At 42.9% G+C, this 17,299-nt stretch overlaps 1 protein-coding gene across 2 annotated transcripts in view; it reads right to left on the bottom strand.

The window, feature by feature from the left end:
- Window positions 1–17,299, bottom strand: part of CCDC62 (coiled-coil domain containing 62) — a 43,804-nt gene that overhangs the window by 16,788 nt on the left and 9,717 nt on the right. For both annotated transcript variants that reach the window (XM_080821411.1, XM_080821412.1), the window contains exons 5-10: window positions 16,331–16,502; window positions 13,183–13,284; window positions 7,944–8,032; window positions 7,505–7,620; window positions 4,510–5,232; window positions 1,531–1,687 (exon numbers count right to left, since the gene is read on the bottom strand). In XM_080821411.1, coding sequence (XP_080677537.1) covers window positions 1,531–1,687; window positions 4,510–5,232; window positions 7,505–7,620; window positions 7,944–8,032; window positions 13,183–13,284; window positions 16,331–16,502 — 1,359 coding nt within the window. The remainder of the gene's footprint in view (window positions 1–1,530; window positions 1,688–4,509; window positions 5,233–7,504; window positions 7,621–7,943; window positions 8,033–13,182; window positions 13,285–16,330; window positions 16,503–17,299) is intronic.

Here is a 17,299-nt window from a genome sequence, read left to right as displayed (position 1 = left end):
CATTTTATTTTATTTTAAAGATTTTATTTATTTATTTGACAGATCACAAGTAGGCAGAGAGGCAGGCAGAGAGAGAGGGGGAAGCAGGCTCCGGGCTGAGGAGAGAGCCCGATGCGGGGTTCCATCCCAGGACCCTGGGATCATGACCTGAGCTAAGGACAGAAGCTTTAACCCACTGAACCACTCAGGTGCCATTTTATTTTATTTTAAAGATTTTATTTATTGACAGAGAGAGTGAGAGAGCATAAGCAGGGGAACAGCAGAGGGAGAGGGAGAGGCGGGCTCCTCCCTGAACAGGGAGGCTGACAATGCAGGACTCGATCCCAGGACCCTGAGATCACGACGTGAGCCCAAGGCAGACGCTTAGCCAACTGAGCCACCCAGGCGCCCTTATTTTAATTTATTTTGAATTTATTTATTTGAGCGAGAGCACACACGTGAGTGTTCAAGAGCAGGGGGCGGGGCAGAAGGAAAGAATCTCAAGCAGACTCCCCGCTCAGTGTGGGGCTCAGTCCCAGGACACCAAGATCATGATCTGAGCCGAAATCAAGAGCGGGAGGCTTAATCAAATGAGCCACCCATGTGCCCCCATCTGTGTACATTTTAAACACAAAACAACACTGTGTAGTGCTTAAATATGTTTTTACGTAGTAAAAGTATAAGAACAAGCATAAATGCAACTTTAGGATAGTGATTAACTGGTGGGAGAAGGGGGCAGGGGACTCACACTTTATCTACATTTTATTTCTCAAACAAGAAAAATTAAGCAAATATGGCAAAATGTAAACATGTTAAATCTGAATGTAGGTGCATATTGCTTGTTATAGCCTTCCTTTTTTGTTATGTTTAAAATATATGTGTGTGGGATGCCTGGGTGGCTCAGTCAGTTAAGCCTCTGCCTTTGGCTCAAGTGATGATCCCAGGGTCCTGGAATCGAGCCCCACATTGGGCTCCCTGCTCAGTGGGAGCCTGCTTCCCCCCTGCCTGCCACTCCCCCTGTTTGTTCTCTCTCTCTCTCTGAAACAAATCTTAAAAATATATATATATAATAAAATAAAGTACAACAAAATATATGTGTGTGTGTATATATGTATCTACCAATCACCTGGATGGCCTGAGGGACATTTTAACAGACTTGTAATCTATAGGATAATATTTTAAGGGAACTCTGACTTTGGTTAAATGATATCATTAAAATCCCATAATTAAAAAACAACAAAACTGAAGAACGACCAAAATTAAGCACACTAAAAAGCAGTACTACAGAAGAATTAAAAGTCTGTTGAGGAGGAGCTTTGCTTGAATAAGCTGGGTAATTTTTTTTTTTAAAGATTCTATTTATTTGACAGAGAAAGAGATCAGAAGTAGGCAGAGAGAGAGGGGGAAGCAGGCTCCCTGCTGAGCAGAGAGCCTGATGGTGGGGCTCAATCTCAGGCCCCTGAGATCATGACCTGAGCCGAAGGCAGAGGCTTAACCCACTGAGCCACGCAGGTGCCCCGTAAGCTGGGTATTTCTAAGCAAAATACAAACCTTGTCACTGGACGATGGTGCCTCTTTGTTGAATAACAAAATCTTAGGTGAGTTCTTTGCGTCTGAAGAGGGCTCTGTCTCTATCAATTTCTCATCCTCTCTAGGGGCAGATTTTGAAGAACCCAAACAGTGGGAATGCTGGATGGCAATTAGCTCACTATAAATAATAAAACCAAACAGAAGCAGACATCTTAATATCAGACATACATCACCAATACTCTTATACTTAAAAGTATCAAGAGGACCCCCCCCAAAAAAAGTTTTTTTTCCTTTTTAATGAAGAAGCTCAAGTCTGAGTAGAACATTATAGATTTGAATAGAACACTTGAGTAGAATGGTATACATTAATGCATACACTGTGCAGTAAGAATTAAATCAGAGTTCTTTTTTTAATTTTTAATTTTTAAATTTTTTTTAAAGATTTAAAAAATCTATTTGACACACAGAGAGAGATCACAAGTAGGCAGAGAGTCAGGCAGAGAGAAGAGGGGGAAGCAGGCTCCCTGCTGAGCAGAGAGCCCGATGTGGGGCTCGATCCCAGGACCCTGAGATCAGGACCTGAGCAGAAGGCAGAGGCCCAACCCACTGAGCCACCCAGGCGCCCCATAAATCAGAATTCTTAGTTGAAAGGTTAACAACAGAACAGATAATTTCCCTCCCCCTTCCCAAAGCAAGAAAACAAAAAAGAAGGTTCAAGGGACAGGAGCATCTAAAAGGGAGGATAAAAAATTAACATAGGTTAAATTTTTTTTTTTTTAAGATTTTATTTATTTATTTGACAGACAGAGATCTCAAGTAGGGGGAGAGGCAGGCAGAGAGAGAGAGAGGAGGAAGCAGGCTCCCCGCTGAGCAGAGAGACTGATGCGGGGCTTGATCCCAGGACCCTGGGATCATGACCTGAGCTGAAGGCAGAGGCTTTAACCCACTGAGCCATCCAGGCGCCCCAACATAGGTTAAACTTGTAAAAACTTGGGGTTTTTGGTTTGTGAAGTTGATTTTTATTAATGCTTTGGAAAAGTCCTTTTGTGAAAGTAGAACAGCACTGTCAGCTACTAATTCTCCTATGGGTCCTCAGTAGTAGAGAACACATGCAGCCAAGCTTCTGGTGTGTTCTTTAAAGGTGCGCTCAGAGCGCAGTGACCTGCAAAGGCCGTTCTGGAACAGACCACAAGCACTGGAGCCGCTTCCTCCCACGTTCCCTGGAACCGAAGGAGAACCGGCTGCCGCGGCTTCTCCCTCTACAGCTAAACCCCTATCTGTCCAACAGAATGGTGGTCTGATAATAGAGCAGGTACACAATAAGTTCTTATAATCTAAGGAAAACTAGGAAAACACAATTATCTTTTCTATTTAATCACGTATTTGTCATGTGATGTCTTGGCATGTGCCTTTGCTGGCAGCACAGGTTGCTTGGACTATTTCGAGCCAGGGAGGTCCAAAGGGTCTTGAAACAAAACTCCAAATTTAAATTTGAATTTGTTTCGTATGTTAAATTTAATATATGTGCACTATTCTTTTAATACTACCATAAACTGGGGCGCCTGGGTGGCTCAGTGGGTTAAAGCCTCTGCCTTCAGCTCAGGTCGTGATCCCAGGGTCCTGGGATCGAGCCCCGCATCGGGCTCTCTGCTCAGCAGGGAGCCTGCTTCCCTTCCTCTCTCTCTGCCTGCCTCTCTGCCTACTTGTGATCTGTCAAATAAATAAATAAAATCTTTAAAAACAAAAACAAAAACAAAAACAAACCTACCATAAACTGTTCCCTTAATATATGTGTGTTCAGTAGTGAACAATGTGCAGTTGTGCCCTATTCCTATTCCAAGTATTTAAAGAAAATCTTTAAAAAACAAATACGAACAGGTAACATTTAGTGGGACAACTTTTTTTTTTAACTTCACAACTGACAGAATAACTATCTGTATGATTTTTAAATGACTGAGACTGCTCAAAGAGCCAAAGAAAAATCCAAACGATGAAAATATCAGAAGAAATTTTCATCATCAAGTCCTAGGACAGTCAGTGTGAGGATTAAAATAGGTTCTCGATATAGCAACTCTGTCCTTTCTGTAATTGAAGATCGAAGAGCTAGGTTTTATTTAAAAATAGCAGACATTATTACAGCGCCCTCCACCACAAGATTCAGCAATTCTAACAGTAAGAGGAGTCCAAATAATGCAGCCTACACTAATAGCTAATCCATTTTCTTCTCTTAAAAAAACTATTAACTTTTACCAACTTGTTACATACAAATATTCTTTTTTTTTTTTAAGATTTTTATTTATTTATTTGACAGACAGAGATCACAAGTAGGCAGAGAGGCAGGCAGAGGCAGAGGGAGGGTAGCAGGCTCCCAGCCGAGCAGAGAGCCCGATGCGGGGCTCGATCCCAGGACCCTGGGACCATGACCCGAGCAGAAGGCAGAGGCTTTCGCCACTGAGCCACCCAGGTGCCCCACAAATATTCTTTTTCTTGCATGATTTTAAAATATAAGAAAATTTGGGAAACTTAAAGGGAACAGGAAGGCCAAAGCAGTTGGACATTTAAATGTGCAGTTGTGGGGGTGCTGGGGAGGCTGCGGGCAAAGTTCTTATCTGGGGTCTAGGGACTGTGAACTCTGCACGGAAAGCTTATCAATTCACACTGGATCCAGGGCTGAGGAATGCCCCAGAGCAGCATTCTACCCTGTAAAGTAACCCTGCTGTTGTTTTCTTAAAAAAAAACAAAACAAAACTAACATATTTACCCAACTCATAACAACCAGCTTTGTTTTCAAACAAAACCTTTGCCTCAGAAGCTGTTCTAGGTACAAACTCTTCACAATGGAAAACTCAACAGCCTCCGTGCTGATGAAGAGAGTAACGGGTCCCTCCCGCACAACTTGTGTCTGCAAACGCTGCTCTCCGTTGAGCAGTGAGCGTGCAGCCCGACCGAACCCCTTCCACCGCCCAGCACTGGCGGTGCCCAGTACAAAACATCACTAACCTCGTGGCGGAATTGTACTTCCTCCCACCGGCACTTTCCGAACAAGTACACACAGATTTGTGGCGAACAATCCTTTGCACTTTAGAAGGCTTGAAAATGCTCATCCACTCCATATCAGACATGGGGCCTGGGGCTTCAATGATGAAGTTACTCGGGTGGCAGCACTTGGATTCATACATGTCACTCTCCCCCAGACAGGTTTCATTTTTATGGCAACAGGAGACTCCAGACCTTTCTATGTCATCTTGACTTTCAACATCCGGCTTTTCTGGTTGTCTGGAACCGGAGCAGCTGGCCAGGCCCAGGTACACGTTGACATCATGCCACTGTCTCTCATCAGATGACATGGATGTTTCGGAGAGTTGTTTCTCTTCATTCTGAATCCCGATCCCATTACCTTTTGGTGACTTTGCGTGGATCTTGCACAATCTACTTTGGTTTTCTGGTTCGATCTGCATTTTTCCTCCCAGAGACCAAGACTTTTGCTTCTCCAGTAAGTCTTTTGTAAACAGAGATGAGACAGCAAATACACTTTTTTCCCCAAACGAAGGATTACCCTGTCGCTTCTTCTCTTTGCACACATCACAGGGGCTCCTGTCTGACCGATTTTGCGGGAACGTGGTCTCAAATTTTGCATCTTTAACCAATGACCTCTGATTTTTCTCCCTCTTGATGTCGACTTTTGGGCGGTGATTCTCAAGGTCTGACAAACACATGTCTCTGCTATGGTGGTGTTACAAAAAACGGAAGTTGTAAGATACACTTGATACTGTCACTCCAGATACTTCACCCAAACCTCATTCACTGAGCTAAATCCTATCAAGACCCATTTGTCTGAAATGAAAACGTAAGGGAGAACGTGGATTCTTTCTGTAGAGCCTGATTTCAGCCCAACTTCCAGGAAGCCTCTCCGACCACAAGCCCACACACGCTCACTTTGCCCTCCCCGTCCTCAACTCCCACCACGCTTACTGTCCACACCACAGTCCTCGTTTTACTATGTGTATCATCTACTTAATCATGCAGTGAACTTCCTATCATAACTACATCGTTCGCTAACTTTCATGCATATGTCCTGCCTTTTCAACAGACTACTAGGTTTCTTAATATGTAGAGGCATTTTAATCCTCCTGGCACTTTAGGATAGCCTTTCACAAACATTTAGTGTTCTGTAAATACTTGTTGATCGATCTGTTCCCTTCGTAATTCTATTAGTTTCACAGTAAACAGAGGTAAAGTCGGGACTGAAAGGGGACAGAGATTCAAGGGACAGAGACACAGTGGAAAGTGCCAAATATGTCTACCATACAGCACTCACGACCATCCAGTTACCTGCTAGATATTTACATAGCGACATACTGAAAACTGGTTTAAAGTAAGAATGACAGGTGTGCATAAAATGAAAATTAAGAATATATACAGGGGCACCTGGGTGGCTCAGTGGGTTGAGCCGCTGCCTTTGGCTCGGGTCATGATCTCAGGGTCCTGGGATTGAGTCCCACATCGGGCTCTCTGCTCAGCGGGGAGCCTGCTTCCCTCTCTCTCTCTCTCTGTCTGCCTCTCTGCCTACTTGTGATCTCTGTCAAATAAATAAAATCTTTAAAAAAATAAACTTTATAAAAAAATAAAAATTAAAAAAAAAAGAATATATACAAACGTGATAAGCCTTTTCATAAACTGTCCTCATGTCCCATGTATTCTGTATTTAGGCATTCAAATCTGGAGAGTTCTGAGCCCTCGAAAACTCAACCCCCACCTCCTGAAAGGGCACAGGTCATCTTAGACTCTTTTTTTTTTTTTTTTTTTTTCTTTTTTAAAGATTTTATTTATTTATTTGACAGACAGAGATCACAAGTAGGCAGAGAGGCAGGCAGAGAGATAGGAGGAAGCAGGCTCCCGGCTGAGCAGAGAGCCCAATGCGGGGCTCAATCCCAGGACCCTGGGATCATGACCTGAGCCGAAGGCAGAGGCTTAACCCACTGAGCCACCCAGGCGCCCCTCATCTTACACTCTTAAAGAACAACCTGGCTTGCCTAGCCCAAGGGCCTCTCAGGGGCAACAATGTATAGAGAAGGGAAAATCTAGTATGGTAGAGGCTTTTGCCTGTGAGGGCACTCGGTCTGTGTGGTATGTACCCGCAGCAGCAGCAGCCGGCACACAAAGCTAGAGTGTGTCAACACCCCCCACAGCCAAAGGCCAGGAAAGAAAAGGAAGCCCAGCACAACAGTCACACTGCCTGCCTTCCAACGGCTCTTACAACTACCACCAGGCAAAGGAGCTGCAGGCAGTCAGCCTTCGTGGTTACATGGTCACACCTAGTGGCCGGGAACTTCCCTAATTCCTGCTCCCATTCAGGACTTCTTGTATACTTCTGCTTGGAAAAGTAGACTAAATTTAACTGTGGGACAGTTACACGCCTATTAAATTAAACCACACCTCATATATTTATATTTTAACTTTACAGAAACCAATTTAGTTCACACACCGCTTATTATAAGCAAGAAAAGGAGTCTCCTATTAATAAGGAAAACAGGAAAATCCAGCTAAAAGCAGAGATCACCCTCGGCTAGCTGAACTCCTACAGTTATTTATGCCATTTGTTGGTGCTATCTCTTTTACGCAAGGACCATGTCCTCTGTATCTTTATTTTCCCCACTCCCAGCTCAGTGAGTGCTCAACACTAAACTCAGAGTCCTCACGAAGGAGTAAATGAGTCACCTCTGGTTTCTGCTTGAGCTCAAAGCCTGTACACAACAGACATACAAATAAGGCTAATGTATTTCTTTTATCAAGAGGCTAAAATCAGGATCAGGCCTAAAATTCTAAGATCAGGTCTCATTACAACCCGGAATCATAATGACAATTAGTAGCTCATATGGGTGGATTTCCTACCATATAAGGAATGATAATAGATACCGGCCCATAGTAAGTACTTAATAGATTGAATGATAAAATAAAATACAAGATCATACTAATAGCATCTTGCTAAGATTACCTGGACTCCAGAACCTTTGATTCCTCCATCTTTGAGTCATATATCTGTATTAATTCCTGAGAATTTTCCACATTAAAATTAAGAAACTGCAGATCACTCTGTTGTTTTACATAAATCTGCCATAGATATTGATAAATCAATAAGATGTGACAACAAAACTATATTGAGGCAACATTCAAATGCTAAAACAGATCAGTGATAGAGAAATATTCTAAATATGTTTGCTCTTATTTTTCCTATGTTACCACTCAGATTTGTTAGTGTCACTAGTTTCATTTCCAAAAGCAAGACCCTATCAGCTATGCTAAATATGACACACCTTTAACGTAGTTAGGGTTCCAAAAGCACGACAAACAAAAACTGACACATACTTTTCCTTATTTGATGTTTGTTTATAAAAGCTTCCCAAATAGTAAGAACAGTGTAATTGGGGACGTACCTGTCTCAGATTATGGAGTTCTGCGTTTGTGCGCTCTTGTTTTGACTTTGCAATATCAAGTAACTCATCTTTCCTTTTTTCTCTCTCTGCTATTTAAGAACAAATGTTATTAAAATATTTTTCATCAGCCATATCAACACAAACCTCTTCATTTCCAAAAATTTAATGTTCCAGTAACTTGTTTCCCCCTTGTTCCTAAAGTTAAAATTTGCAAAATGTGCGGCTGGGAAGAGCTTTAATCTGTGATTCTGACTAGATCTTAAACCAAATTTGAAAATTTTCACAATATAATTAATGCTGAGTCAAAAAAGGATTCAGAATTGTATCAACTGTATGATCAAATCACAATGTACGTTTTGTATGCACAAACACACAGGAAAAGCCCGAGAGCAAACACACCTAAGTATTTAAAGAAGCTTTTTTTGGATGGGAGGATTAATGACAATTATTCTCCTCTCTTTTTTTTAAGGGGGGGCATGATAAAATACGTATTATTTTAATTTTTAATTTTTTTCACATTACATGAGTAACTTATGAATGCATTTTGATTGTAAAACCCAAACAACATACTACCTCTAACAACAGAAAAAAATGAACATTACAAGGGACAAAAAACCAAAATCATGATTTTTACCAGTATGCAAGCCAGTCTGATATAATCTCATAATCAGGCCCTTCCTCTATATGTCACTGACCAAAGACCAAAGACAATTTTGTCTATAAAGTGCCCGCACAGCAGATAAATTTGCCCAGCACTCCTTTAAAGACTTCCTATTTCTTGAAAAGGCTTCACCTGATAGGTAAGATTCTGAGTTCTCTTGAATACACAGTTATGCACTCAATTCTTCTCAATGCAAAGAGAGAGCAAAGAGAATTAAAAAAAAAAAAACTTCATTATTGGGGCGCTTGAGTGGCTCAGTCGTTAAGCATCTGCCTTGGGCTCAGGTCATGATCCCAGGGACCGAGCCACGCATCGGGCTCCCTGCTTGGTGGGAAGCCCGCTTCTCCCTCTCCCTCTGCCCCTGCTTGTGTCCCCTCTCTCGCTGTGTCTCTCTCGGTCAAATAAATAAATAAAATCTTTTTTTTTTTTTAATCTTCATTCTTTTACAAAGACCATCAACACTTTGCTGAAACACGGACACCCCGCTAACTAGAGCTAGAGAAAGCCATATGCTAAAAACGATTTCAGAACTTGATAAATGAGAGATGCCTGGGTGACTCAGTTGGTTAAGCGTCTGCCTTTGGCTTGGGTCCTAATCCTGGGGTCCTGGGATCAAGCCTTTTTCTCCCTCTCCCTCTGCTGTCCTCCAGCTTGTGCTCTCTTGCTATCTCTTTGTCAAATATTTTAAATAAATAAAATCTTAAAAAATAACCCTCTACATGAATAAATTTTAAGTAAATCTGATTCAATCTAAATAAAAATTTATAACATATCTATGGTTCTTTCATAAAACTCTTTACATGTCCTTTTTCATGAATGAAAAAGCATAAACATTTTTATTATCACTTCACAACCGGGCATCGCATAAAACCTTTAAGGATAAAGGCATGCACTTTGCAACTCCACTAGACTGCTGTTCTGTTTGCCTGTGGTCAGGGGACCAGGCAGAGGAAACTGACAGGGGTCTGTGCACAGCACCTCTTCTCCCCAATGTGGTTCATGCTCAGCCCTTCTGATGGGGGTGTGTAGTATCACCTCGCTTTCAAAGGTAATCCTTGTGCACAAAATCGAAAACATGAAGGGAAGCACGGTGAGAGCCCTGTGGCCAGGTTTAAACTACTCCATCTTTTCTATTCAATTCTGAATTTATTTCTTGGCATTACATGAGTCAATGCCGTAATAAGAGCATATAAATGTAACAGATTTGTATTATTTATGCAGAGCTGCATTTAGTTTACGAATTCAATCATAAGCACAAAGAAAAAAATCTTAAAAAGGAATCACAGCTACTTTAATAGTAGAAGCAATGCCCACAAGGCATCTGTGACTCTCTCCTGGTCTCGGTTCTACCTCCCTCTCGTACTAACAGCACTGTGACACGCTGGGTGTTAATTCCTAGTGTTTAGAGATACTTGTTTTGAATATAGTATGGCCCCTAAACAAAAGCCAACTACTTTATTTGGAGTTCAAGGATAATTTTATTTGTTTATTAAAGATTTTATTTTTAAGTAATTTCTACACCCAATGTGGCGTTCAAACTCATGACTCTGAGATCAAGGGTTGTATGCTGCACCCACCAAGCCAGCCAGGCACCCCTCAAGGGTAATTTTATTTATTTGTTTATTTATTTATTTAAAGATTTCATTTATCCATTTATCAGAGAAAGAGAGAAAGCACAAGCAGGGGTAGCAGCAGGCAAAGGGAGAAGCAGGCTCCCCACTGAGCAGGAAGCCCGATGTGGGACTCGATCCATGCACCCTGGGACCATGATCCAAGCCGAAGGCAGACACTTAACCATCTGAGCCAGCCAGGCCCAGCTCAAGGGTAATTTTAAACATCTGAGTTTTGCCTTAATCTGACTTTAGAATAATCTATTTCTGCATAAGAGGCAACTCCACTGTAAATATAAATGTTTTCCTAGATGAGATACTTTTCTGCATGTCTGGGTTTAGCTGAGAGATCCAAGTGGAGCGGGGCTGCCTATTTTCACAAAGCGGTCACAGAAAACAAAGAGGTATTGTACACGAGGGATGGATGTCTGAGCAAGCAGCCTGAATAAGACAGTGCAGGGGAAAGGGGCCTGGAAGTCTGCAGCTGCCACATTCTGGCCAAGGCTGTACCTTTTACTGCCTGGGAGAACGGAGGCAATCACTCGATCCCATGGGGCCTCACTGACAGGACTGTCAGGGCCCCAGAAATGTGAACCGGTATCCTTGCTTTATTTGCAAACTTCTTATAAGCAGTTATGTACAAACATATGAAACATGTCTCTAAGTTTATTTTTTTTTTAAGATTTTTATTTATTTATTTGACAGACAGAGATCACAAGTAGGCAGAGAGGCAGGCCGAGAGAGAGGAGGAAGCAGGCTCCCCTCGGAGCAGAGAGCCCGAAGCGGGGCTCGATCCCAGGACCCCGGGATCATGACCCGAGCCGAAGGCAGAGGCTTTAACCCACTGAGCCACCCAGGTGCCCCGTCTCTAAGTTTATTTATGTGAAGAGCTTCATCTTCAATGAGAGGGGAAAAAGTTTTGAACTTAACAGAAAAGTGTATTTTTAAGACATCTTCCAGCTTCAAATAAAATATGCACTATTTTAGCCAGAGCACCTGACAGCATATTATCATGTTAAGCCTTCTAAAATTATTTTTAGGCTTGGGATGCCTGGGTGGCTCAGTCAGTTAAGCATCTGCTTTGCGTTCAGGCCATGATCCCAGGGTCTCAGGATAGGGTCCCACATCAGGCTCCTTGCTCGGCAGGGAGTCTGCTTCTCCCTCTGCCTACCACTGCTCCTGCTTGTGCTCTCTCTCTCACACAAATAAATAACATTTTTTTAAAAATAAAATTATTTTAGGTTTAATTCACTTTTATAATTTAAACATACAAAAATTGTTTTGAGACGTGGCATGAGTAGAAAAAGTATTTAAGAAATCAGCTTGGGAGCACCTGTGTGCCTTAGTTCGTTAAGTGTTCAAATCTTGGTTTCTTGAAAATTCTCTCCCTCTGCCCCTCCCTTGATTGATGTGCTCGCTTGCTCTAATAAATAATAATAAATCTTTTTTAAAAAAAGAAAATCAGCTTAGGAAATGATTAAAAACATTATTTCACAAATAGATTTTTTTTTTTAAGATTTTATTTATTTGAGTGGTGCCTGGGTGACTCAGTCCTTAAGCATCTGCCTTCAGCTCAGGTCATGATCTCTGGATCCTGGGGTAGAGCCCTGCATTGGGCTCCCGGCTGGACGGAAAGACTGCTTCTCCCTCTCCCACTCCCCCTGCTTGTGTTCCCTCTCTTGCTGTGTGTCTCTCTCTGTCAAATAAATAAATGAAATATTAAAAAATATATATTTTATTTATTTGACAGGGAGAGGGAGAAGCAGACTCCCTGCTGAGCAGGGAGCCTGATGTGAAGTTCAATCCCAGAACCCTGGCAGACACTTAAACGACTGAGCCACTCAGGTGCCCCACAAAATGGATTTTCTGTGAGCCTAGGAGTTTCTTAGCAACTAACAGATTTCATGGCACACAAAAGTTGATCCAAAGATTTTTTGTAAATCAACTGTAAAGCTATAAATACACATATTTAAATATGTATTTTTAGTAATAGAGTAACTTTGAGAGAGCATTCTAGAAATAACAGAAATAGTGACCTCTAATGGTAGAAAACTGCATTTTCCCCCATCCTTATCACATGACCTGAAAATTAAGAATTCTATTTTATGTGAAAAAATGTTAATAATGCATTTTGCCCTTTAGCTTATAGAAATGCGCTCTCCTCCTAGAAGGAAGGACATTGAGGGTCTATATAACTAGACCCCAAAAATATCAATTTAATTAATTGTTTGGAACTTCACCTCCAAATCTACGATTTTCCTCATACTAAATACAAAGCCTAATAAAATTTGGCTAGTGGGGACAGAGACAAGATCTACAAATCAGTGATTCTCAAGTGGGAGCAGACAGGGAGAGGTCTGAACTAGCAGAAACTAGTGGGGTGTGTAAGGGACAGTATGGGAGAATGTGGCTGGGGAGAAAAAATGCAATTTTTACGTTTATCTGGAAGGGGCCCGAGGCAAACTATTGATAAATTTGCTATTTTTAATCATGAAAAAAATTCATCCTTAACATTACTACTTCAGGTTCATGCTGATATAATAAAACACATCTGCATTTCTCCAACTGTAATCACAGGCGATCTCTTTGCAAAACTGAAAACTGTTGAATCCCCAATTTTTACCTAGTATTTGCAAAAGTACAAACATCCTTCCTTCTTCAAATCATAAGATCCTTTCTTAATGGATTTTTAAGCACACATACTACGTTTTCAGTGAGAAGTGTAGTCACGCACTCACGCTAGAAGAGAGGGAAGGTAGCTCCTCGTTTTATATAAGAGGAAACAGGGTTAGCTGGGAGGCATGATAACAACTTTAATATTCCCTGCCTGGTCCCGCCTGGTCCCTCCAAGTGTATTTAAAAAGTTACTATTTTGAGAGAGGTGTAATTCCTTTATAGTTGTGCCACAGAACGTTTAGGCTACAATCATAGAACTATTCAATCACTTAAATTAATGATCTAGTTTTACCAGTAAAAACCAATTCATCGTGCAGGCAACTTTTCTCTTGCTTGAGGCGAATGATCTCTTCCCGCTGTTCATTATTTTCTGTTGTCTTTTCATTTAGATCCTCTTCACAAATAGAAGAAAACAAAAGTCCTTTAATAAATACTACTTGCTAGAAGAATATAAACTGCGAGGACTTCTCATGCCCTCGGCACCCCAATGTGAAGTCCCTTTGGAGCTGTAGCCGGCATTTGTCCCGCATCCAAACCTCGCGGCATCCCTGGCAATGACCTTGTCAGGCTTCCCTATCCCTGACTGGTCCCTCTGCTCAAACCATGCCTCTCCTGTTACCGCCTATTGCCCACAGAGCGATCAGGGCTTTTTTTTTTTTTGAAGTAAACTCAACCCCCAATGTGGAGCTCAAACTCACAACCCCAAGATCAAGAGTCACGTGTTCTTCCAACTCAGCCAGCCAGGCGCCCCAGGGCAATCCTTTAAAAGTAAAAAAATCTGTGGGATGCCTGGGAGGCTCAGTCTTAAGTTAAGCGGCTACTTTCAGCTCGGGTCATGATCCCAGGGTATTGGGATCAACCCCTGCATCAGGCTCCTTGCTCAGCAGGGAGCCTGCTTCTCCTGCCTGCTGCTCCCCCTGCTTATCCTGACAAATAAATTTAAAAATCTTAAAAAAAAAAAAAAAAAAAAAGCGCAAAAGATCTCCTCATGTCACTTCTCTCCTAAAAGCCCTTCTAACACTCTTAGGATGAAATCCAAATTACCCCGAAGCCCCAAATGGCCTGGTTTGGCCCATCACTCTGCCCCTTCTTTTGTTCTGTTCCTTGAACATGGCCCAACCTCAAAACCCACCCAGGGCTTTGGCATTTGCTGTTCCTTCTGCCTGGAAGGTTCTAGGCGCAGATAGTCACATGGCTAGTTCTTCCCGCCCTCCAAGCTTCTGCTCAAATGTTCTCCTCAAAGTCATTGTCCCCATCCACCCAAACTGAGTTGATTGCCCTCACTCTCTCGTTCACTGTCCACTACCTTGCTGTCCTTTAAAGAGATGACAGAGTCTGTCTCTGCTGTCAAGGGGTGTATAGTGTGATTATGGTTTTAGATGAAGCTACAAACACAGACAAAACGTATAATTTTGCCACAAGTCAGGGCATCATAAGATTTTAGAAGGCTGAGTCTTCTAAACTGACCGTAATAAACTTTTGCAATTTCAATAGCAACTCAGGGGCTCAGGGTGTAGGAGTGCTGAAAATCCCGACTCCATCCTGTTCATGTCTGTGCAATGACCTCCCTCACGCCTACGTGCCCTGAACAGAATTGGGGAAGGCTTATTCTGATCTTCCCCGTAGTGCACAGACGGCACCACTTTAGATAACCACCCTCTGACCTCACCACAAAGCCCCCCGTTCTATAAAAGCTGTGGATTAAGGTCTGGACTTGGCGGAGAGTAGCACCAGGATCATGGTCTGTCCGATCCCCCCATCAGTAAGTTACCCTGAATCAAACTCCATGTAAACAGCACGCAGTGGCCCCCTTTGCTTTTCAGTCTCAAAGTGCCTTCTCGGTCTGCAGGGTCCTTAACTGTTCCCCCTCCCCCAACCTCCTAACAATGAGGCACCCCACTATGGTCAGAGGTGAGAGCAACTTCCACCAAAACGTGACTTTGTCATTCTAAGATTGCTTGTCACACAGTAGGAATCTGTCTCCGCGTCTCACACGATGACCGTTGACTCTGCCCGGGGCGGGAAGGGCCAGAGAAAAGTGGACCCACCTCCATGCCCTCTGCAGGCAAGTGTAAGCTCTTACTGCACCACCTATATCCACGCTCACATGAACAGGACTAACCTATTTGGTAAACCTAGCCTCCCCTTCTTTATAAAATTTCAAGTAACATTACTTAGGAGGAAATGAATCATGGAGTTACTCTGAGAACAAAAATAGAAAAGGAGAATGCAAAAGGAATTTTCAAAAATAGAACATGTGCCAAAAGCCACCCTGGCAGATCGTGTTAGTGGCGGTCCCTCATCCCTCCCTGCGTTCCTCCCAGAGGGACAGATATTTCTCCACTGCCTGACTTGGGGTTTAGCCACATGATGCTTTAGCCAACAGAGGGAGGGTATGTTGGGTCGTTGCATGTTTCTGCTTCTCTTTTTTTTTATCCATCTATCCATCCATCCATCTACTTTTAAGTAAGCCGCACATTTGAGGTTGGGTTCCAACTCAATGACCCCGAGATCAAGAGTTGCCCTGCTCTCCCACCTGAGCCAGCCAGGTGTTCCTGCTGCTTCTTGTAAGTTTCTGCCTTTCTCGGGGCGCCTGGGTGGCTCAGTCAGTAAAGCGTCTGCCTTCAGCGCAGGTCGTGATCCCAGGGTCTGGGATCAAGCCGGGTGTTGTGCTCCCTGCTCAGTGAAGAGTCTGCATCTCCTCTCCCTGTAGGTCCCCCTGCTGGGCTCTCTCTCCCTCTCTCAAATAAATAAATAAAATATTTTTTAAAAGATTAAAAAAAGGGACGCCTGGGTGGCTCAGCGGGTTAAGCCTCTGCCTTTGGCTCGGGGTCGTGATCCCAGGTCCTGGGACGGAGCCCTGCACCTGGCTCTCTGCTCAGCAGGGAGCCTGCTCCTCTCTGCCTGCCTCCTCTCTAACTGCTTCTCTGCCTACTTGTGATCCCTGTCTGTGAGGTAAATAAATAAAATCTTAAAAAAAAAAATTGAAAAAAAATTTTTCTGCCTTCACCACGGGGGGCAGGGAAAGTGCCCAGACCAGCCTACTGGCGAGAAGTGAGACACAAGATGCAGAATTGCCCCAGAGCAGCAGCTCAGCTGAGCCCAAGCGGGATAAGCCAATCCCCCCTGGGCTGATACATACACTTATCGGATGCTTCTGGCTGACATGGCACCAAGATGTTGTTGCTGATTGTTATGAAGCATAAATTAACAACAGCTAACTGGTACAGCAAAGGCAGCTTATTTTAAAAATATGACTCATTGTACAGTTGCCCCAAGTCTGTTATTTACCTCTTATGACATGCAAACTGCAGCATAATTCTGTACAAATGAAATGAACATTTCACGGTAGGATCTAAGACCTGCAACAGACCTCTCAACCACAAGATGAAGAAATACGTGCCCAAGACGAAATGCTTGCATTGACGTCTCTTCCTTACCTTTCAGTTTATTGACTTCAACTTTAAGTGTCTTCAATTTCTGCTTGTAATCTTGCTTTTCTTTCACGATACACGTCTCCACCATCTTCGCATCACGCAAGGCATGCTCTAACAGTTTAAATTTTCCCGAGCAGTCTGCAATGTGGTTGACGGCCTCGATAATATCTTTGTCCTAAGAACCAAATTCGAAGACTGTTCTGTAAGGTTTTTAAGTTTCAACTAATCAGTGTAAGAAGATCTCACTTGTTAAGTCCCCACCATGTGCCAGGTTTTGTTCTAGACACTTTATTGTCGTTAACTAACGGGACCTCATGGGAACTCTCTGAGATGGTATTACCATTATCCCCACGTGACGGACGAGTCAAGAGTAAAAGGTCCACGGTTCCGCAAGTAGGTAGGGATGGAGCTGATTCGCCCCAAGCGAGCTGGTCCCTCTCACCATGCGTAAACCCCCACAGCTTACTGTTTCAGAAAGTTTATAACCACAATGTGATTGCTTAAGAGACTGTAATTGCAGTACGAGAGCTGGTGGCCCTTGGAAGGGAGCCTACTCTCTGCACTACAGGTAAACCCACAGGCCTCTTTTCTACCCTTTTATTCCAGCTTGTTAAAACGGCAGACTCCAAGAGCTGATTCCCAAACTACCCAAATCAGAACCTCTTATTGTCGAGGTGACTGTTTTAATTACAAAAAAGGGGGGCACCTGAGTGGCTCAGTGGGTTAAGCCTCTGCCTTCGGCTCAGGTCATGATCTCAGGGTCCTGGGATCGAGCCCCGCATCAGGCTCTCTGCTCAGCGGGGAGCCTGCTTCTCCCTCTCTGCCTGCCTCTCTGCCTACTTGTGATCTCTCTCTCTGTGTCAAATAAATAAATAAAATCTTTTTAAAAAATAATTACAAGAAAGGTATCTGCTTGTGGAAAATTCAAACAATACCTAGAAGTATAAACATACTAAATAAAGGTTCCCTCCC

This window comes from Martes martes (genome assembly GCF_963455335.1).
Source record: "Martes martes genome assembly, chromosome: 13".
NCBI classification, from domain to species: Eukaryota; Metazoa; Chordata; class Mammalia; order Carnivora; family Mustelidae; genus Martes; species Martes martes.
This window is presented reverse-complemented; position numbering and strand designations above follow the sequence as displayed.